Here is a 6,626-nt window from a genome sequence, read left to right as displayed (position 1 = left end):
TTGCATGGGTTAATTTTTTATAAAAAAAAAAAAAAAAAAACCAACCCCCCCCCCCCCCCCCCCCCAAAAAAAAAGTAAAAATGAATTGACCGAATGAGAAGCAGAGGAAGCAATGAACGTAAAAAAAGAAGAGGCTAACTGGTTGTTGGCCGTGGACAATGTAATTCACAACCATAGTTGCATGCTTTCCATCTTGAATTGTTTTTTTCATTACTGAAATAGTACATGAAGTAGCATGTGTATTGCCATGATGATTGATAGTATTTAAAAGGGATAAGATAGACCTAACCTTATTTTAAAAAAGGGACCAGATAGATCTAATTAAACTCATATGGAAGAAGGTTGTCTAAAAAGATCTATAACCTCTGGAATGAATGCAGATTTAGCAGAATATACAGCAAAATGGAAGTAAAAGATCCATATAGGTGATACCAACTAGTATCTACCATGTTGGTATACATACATTATTTCAAGTGTTTGCTAGGAGTCTTTAACTTTTGTTTAGACTTCTATGTCAAGAGAAAAAATATAGACAATCTCTAGTGCTATTATGCTAGATAACCCTAAACAATCGAGTATTACACTTAAACAGGTCCAAATGGAGTATAATGGATATTGAGAGAATTCATATAACTGATCTCAACTTTGGGATTTAGGCGTAATAGTAGTTCTTGTGATGAACAAATTAATGTATAATTAGCACACATAACATATTGATTCCTATGCAGCACCAACCCTCTTAGATGTGAAGGTTTCTGCTTTGGATGAACACGCTGACACAAAGATGAGGCACTGGGAATGACCCAGAATCTCATTTAAGAAAAAAGAAAGGTCATGGGTTCAACTATTTGAACCTCTAAATTTGCTTAAAGGATGATGCTCTTTGCCGATGCATTGGGTTTGGCTCAGCAAATCCTGTTAGTTTCTTATTTTTATATTGTACTTTTATATTCTAATGTAATGTATAGATATAGTAAATCTTTAAGCCACTATTATGTGGTTCGATTTGTCTGCTTATCATGCCCTTTGCAAATAAATTGGGACTAGGCAAATTGATTCAGGACTTCATATGTTTAGGAGCATAAAGACTTGTCAAGTGTCTTGGACTTGTTTGTCAATACTTCTTCTCAGTTGTCATAGAAGCTTTAGCATTGTAGATGAGGTTCCATTAGAAGACTGATGTAGTGAATGTTTTGTTTATCACAGATGCAGGAAATCTATGGGGCATCCGGCTACTTTGCAGAGGCTGAGAGTATGAGCAAGAACAAACTACAGTAAGTTCGACTTCCTGTATAAATTCAAGGGTTTGGCTGGTTTGTGTATGTTCAAGTTTCGAATTGATTTTATTATAGTTGGCGTTGTAGTGCTTGCTGACCTAGATGTTCCGTTAATTGATTTTGAGGTTAGTTTCTGTAGGAAATTAAGCCTCCCTTTCATTTATAATTTTTAACTTAGTTAACCGAGAAATATTCTGGTCGAATTGGCTTCTCGTGGCGCTTCTAAATATAGATGATAATTTGGGGATAAAGCATTTCTTTAATGTTTTTATAAAATATAATTTCAAGATGTTTTCTGAGAATGAATTTATTTGGGCTAGCCACCTTAGTTCTTGGATATATAGATCAAGAAAGTGATTTTTTGGTTTTGTGGTTCAAGGAAGTGTTAGCCTTCTCTTTGTTTTTGAACTTTGAAAAGCTCTGAAATGTATTCAGTTCCTCAGCTGATGAAAGAAGCCAGTAAGAACATTGGCCATGATTAATTGAAGGGCATTGTTGCTTCTGCTTTTTGCAGATCATTTCCAATATGTCAAGTGTTTCGATAAGGATTTTTTTTTGAATCATATTGTGGAGTCTTACTCTTTCCCTATGTAGCACCTACTTTACCATTGGTTTCTTATGTCAGGGATTTGAACCGACTTACAGAAGTTTCTGCAAGTGATAAGCTAGAGGAGTTCCGGGCATCTAAAGAGGTAGTGACTCTACGCTTACGAGAAATCTAATATAAAGCTAGGCAGCTAGCCACCTTGCCAGTTGCTAATGTATCTTGCATATGATGTTTTCACCTCTTAGGTCCTTAAGCTGATACCCTTGGTTTATTTTGATGTACTTGATATGCTAGTTTTTACTCAAACTCTATTTACATTGCAGTAGTTGATTTTCTCTATGCTAGAGGGGCAAAAAGGTATTTTCTATAGGCTCTGTGTTGTAGTGAGGGTAAAGAACAAGGATGAACTTAAGAGGGTGGCTGAAAATAAGAAACAAAACATGTGAAGGAATAAAAGTCTATGGACAAAGTTACTTAGGAAGTATGCATAGGTATTGTTAAGGCGCTAATAGCATGTAATAACTAGGCCTTAAGATAATGATAGGGTGGCAAATGTCCAATTGCTTCACCCTGACGAGACTGTTTTCTGCTGTCTTTTTCTATCATGTACGATTTTGTCATTTGTTTTGTGGTGGGTCTGATCTAGTTTGAAAATAAAGTTGGTAGCTTTTCAGCATTATTTCTTCTTTACTTAACATTCTGATTAACTTACTGTCCTTGTATATCTGCAGCATTTTAGAGGGCTGAGTTTTCCAACTATTTCATCTGTTGGTTCAAATGGAGCCATTATCCATTATTCACCCGAGGCAGAAACATGTGCCGAACTTGATCCAGATCAAATGTACTTGTGTGATTCAGGAGCACAGGTTTGTGAATATCATTTGGTTTGGTCATGATACAGATATTTTGGGGATTGTATTTGCTATTCTAACTTGTGATCCCTTAAAATTGATGGTTTGGTGTTGTTGTTGCTGAAGTATCTGGATGGAACAACTGATATTACACGGACTGTTCATTTTGGAAAACCTACTCCACATGAGAAAACATGTTACACTGTGGTATGTAAATCCTGTTATCTTATAGATGTGATTCCTGACCATTGATTGAGTCATTGTGAGCATAGGGAAAGTCAAATGTTAAATTCAAGTTTATCTGTTTACTTTGTTAGTAGACACCACCTTAAGGATTACTGAAAAGCATCAACAGACCCTTGCAGTAAGATAAACTATTGGAAGCATTATCATCCTTGGAATTGTTAGTTGCTTTCCTTGCACCAAGTTATAAAATTTTAAATTTATTCCATTTTTAAAATATATTTTCCTTTTTTCAGTTGTCCTTTTGAGTGAAATAACATTATAACATCTGCTTTCTGTTTGGATTGTTCAAAATTGTGGTCTTATTAAGGAAGAATAAACAATATTCTTAGAAGACAAAGGAATAGATAGCTTAGTGGTAAGAGCCCTTACTTCAAAACGATGAGGTTGGGTTACCATTACTCCTCTACCCCCTCCCCCCTCCCAAACCTATCCACCCACATCATTTTCTGAAAGACTAGGTTATGCGGTAGGAGAGGCTTTATTCCTGCATTTTTTTTTGGTTGTGACCTGGTGTATAGATGCTTGTAATGCAGACTATGTTTTGTATCTACGATACATTTTTCTCTCTTTATAAGAAAATATTTTTCATACTAATTTTATGTATCTAGTGGATTGAGTTCTTCAGAACCTTTTTTGGGGGGATGAGAAATCTTTCATCCTTTGCTTTGTTGTATATTGCTCTAATGCTCAAACTTTCTTGAATTATGTAGGTTCTCAAAGGACATATTTCATTGGGTAGTGCACGGTTTCCCAATGGAACAAATGGTACGAGTCTATGGGATGATTTCTTAGTCTACAAATGTTTGTGGGAGATTGGATGTACAATTATGCACGTCCACAAACTGTGCTGGAATAACTTAGTGCTTTCTAGTTTAATGTTGTTTAACTGATGTGATACTCAAGTTAATTGCAGAACATAGAGGGACACTTTTCTTACTTATGCCTTACTGTACTTTATAGGTTATGCTCTTGATGTTCTTGCTCGAACTCCTTTATGGAAGTATGGGCTTGACTATAGGCATGGTACTGGTCATGGGATCGGGTCTTACTTAAATGTCCATGAAGGTAACTTGTGCTTTAGTTTCTGGGAAGGTACTAGTATAAACCAACAAGTTTCACTCACTTCCTTCTACTTTTTATCAGGACCTCATCAAATTAGTTTCAGACCATCAGCGCAGAATGTGCCACTACAAGTTTCAATGACAGTCACAGATGGTCAGTCTGATTTTATTTAGTCTTTGACCGAACTGAAATTAAAGTTTTGCTTTATAACTTTTTCGGATTGCGTTATATTTTTTCTGTTTGCTTTATATTTTTTCTGATTGCTTTATATTTTTCTGGTTGCTTTATATTTTTTCTGATCCATCACATAAATAAATGGAGCTTTGCTCCAATATTTAGTAAGCTGCTCTTGAAGTTTTACAGAATGAAATTATGTAGCTGATAGATGTTCCTATTGTCGTCCTAATCAATCTCCAAATTGCTTTTCTTATTAGAAATACTACAATGGAGAAGGTGGATGTCATCGGTAATCATATCTTACTGTTTGAGCAAGGCTGTATAGGCTTTTGTATGTGCAGAATTGCATGTATTAGTTATCTAACAAATTGCTTCTTATTATTTGTTGGGAGTTGAAATTAGCGCCAACCATTTGTGAATTTACCCTTAACATTTTTTTTTATATCCATACACATTTTATTTTGCCAACTTCATATATAACTTAATTTTCTTCTCCTAATTTTAGTTTAAGTCATGATTTTCTGGCTTCAACATTTGAAGATCTTAACTGTGGGGTAGTGTTTTCCAGAACCTGGTTACTACGAGGATGGAAAGTTTGGTATAAGATTGGAGAATGTGCTTATTGTCAAAGAGGGCAATACTAAGTTCAACTTTGGCGACAAGGGTTACTTGACATTTGAGCATATAACTTGGGTAAGTTTTTCAGCATTATATTGTTGTATATGTCTATTTTCTCACACGTAGTGGAACAGACGCGTAAACATTTTTGCATGTGTATATACCTTGCTATTCTGCACTTTGATGGTCCACGAAGAATTAAGGAAGTTGGCGTTTTGTTCTCCGCATGTTGTCTGTCTTTCATGCTGAAGATGCTACATGATGTAACAATTTACTCTTTTATGTTTTATTGTTATTGGGTGTAGGCACCATATCAGAGGAAGTTGATTGATGTTAGCCTTTTGGTACCTGAAGAGATCCAATGGTTGAACGACTACCACTCTAAATGCTCGGAAATCCTTGCTCCTTATTTGAATCAATCTGAGATGGAATGGTTGAAGAATGCTACTGCACCCATTGCAGCTTGAGATGTTCAGTGCTCTTACCCTTTATTGAATAAAGTTTGTAAAATTCGCATCCACACTGTTCAAAACCTATACTTCTTATTATACGTATTACTGCATTTGGAGATGGTGGTCCTGGGAAAAAAGAAAGGGTTTTATTTAGTTTTGCGCAGCGTTTTTCTGGCTCTATTTGTACTACTTTCAATGCGATTTTGATTGCGGTTTACTTTCAAGGGTGTGTTTGGTTCGTCACTCTGCGAAAACGAGTCCCTTAAAAATGACTTAGTGGAAGTGGGAAGAATTAGTTCCACAAGTGAAATTTTACATTGATTCCCATCCTCCAATACATCTCATCTTCACCTCCACTCTCTCGTAGCCCTCATAGCCACCACCACCTACTTCCAGCCCAACTTCTCATACTATTTTTATTAATACAGATAAATGTTTTTAGGATAATATATTTTGCTTAAGAATATTTATTTTTTTGAAAAATATGTTAAAAGAAATCATTCTTCATGCAAAACTTTCCTGGCTCCAAAATTTTGTCATTTAAGGACATTGAAGCGATTGTGTGGAGTCATAGAGGTAATCTTGTTTCTATCTTACTGATAGGTAATTGCTTGTGCAACAATAAACATATACAATGCCATTTCATAAGTGGAATTTGGTGTTAAGTTATAGCTCGTAAAGTAAGAATATTTTCAATGTCAAATTAACATAATCGTAATGCAAAAAACTACAAGTTACTAGAGAATAAACTTACTGTACCTACTACATATAAAATATGATCACTATAAAATTGGAGAAGGAAAAAAAGAGGAGAAATTACCTTTAAAGTAGATCAAGTATTCAAGTCGGTTAAAAGATATATCACATTATCCGTATTTTAGAGGATAGATTCATTATATTTTAATTTGGGTTGTCCGTCCGTCCATCAATTTTGGCTTTGATATTATATCTTTTGTCATGAAATTAGGGACATAGGCAATTTTACTTCATTTACCCGTTCATTTTATCATAGTAACTAGGGGTGTACAAAATCGAATCGAAAACCAAATCAAATCGCAAATCGAGTTAAATCGGAAAAAAAATCCGATTAGTGGTTTGGTTTGACTAGGTTTGGTATTGAAAAAAAAATCCGATTATATTTGGGTTGGTTTGATTTTAACTAAAAAAAACCAACCCGACATTATATATGTAATTTTAAAATTTTATTTTATACATAAAAATATTTACTTTGATATAATTTTAAAATATTTCTTATACTTTTTCATAGTTTTTATCTTTTAATATATTATTTCAAGTTTAAAACTTAGAATTCGAAATGGTCCAATAAAGATTATAGTTCATAGATATTGATAATTATAATAAAACTTAAATCAAAATCAAATTAATACTAATGCAA

At 34.3% G+C, this 6,626-nt stretch overlaps 1 protein-coding gene across 1 annotated transcript in view; it reads left to right on the top strand.

Moving 5' to 3' along the window:
• The window catches only part of LOC102582730 (probable Xaa-Pro aminopeptidase P), a 10,172-nt gene extending 4,762 nt beyond the window's left edge, over window positions 1-5,410 (top strand). The window contains exons 8-16 of the mRNA XM_006346870.2: window positions 1,207-1,274; window positions 1,903-1,969; window positions 2,556-2,690; window positions 2,802-2,882; window positions 3,632-3,686; window positions 3,882-3,986; window positions 4,065-4,136; window positions 4,729-4,853; window positions 5,084-5,410. Of these exons, the coding sequence (XP_006346932.1) occupies window positions 1,207-1,274; window positions 1,903-1,969; window positions 2,556-2,690; window positions 2,802-2,882; window positions 3,632-3,686; window positions 3,882-3,986; window positions 4,065-4,136; window positions 4,729-4,853; window positions 5,084-5,245 (870 nt within the window). The 3' untranslated portion in view covers window positions 5,246-5,410. The remainder of the gene's footprint in view (window positions 1-1,206; window positions 1,275-1,902; window positions 1,970-2,555; window positions 2,691-2,801; window positions 2,883-3,631; window positions 3,687-3,881; window positions 3,987-4,064; window positions 4,137-4,728; window positions 4,854-5,083) is intronic.
• Window positions 5,411-6,626: the final 1,216 nt, after the last annotated feature.

The sequence above is a fragment of the Solanum tuberosum genome, unplaced genomic scaffold, assembly GCF_000226075.1.
Source record: "Solanum tuberosum cultivar DM 1-3 516 R44 unplaced genomic scaffold, SolTub_3.0 scf00085, whole genome shotgun sequence".
NCBI classification, from domain to species: domain Eukaryota; kingdom Viridiplantae; phylum Streptophyta; class Magnoliopsida; order Solanales; family Solanaceae; genus Solanum; species Solanum tuberosum.
This window is presented reverse-complemented; position numbering and strand designations above follow the sequence as displayed.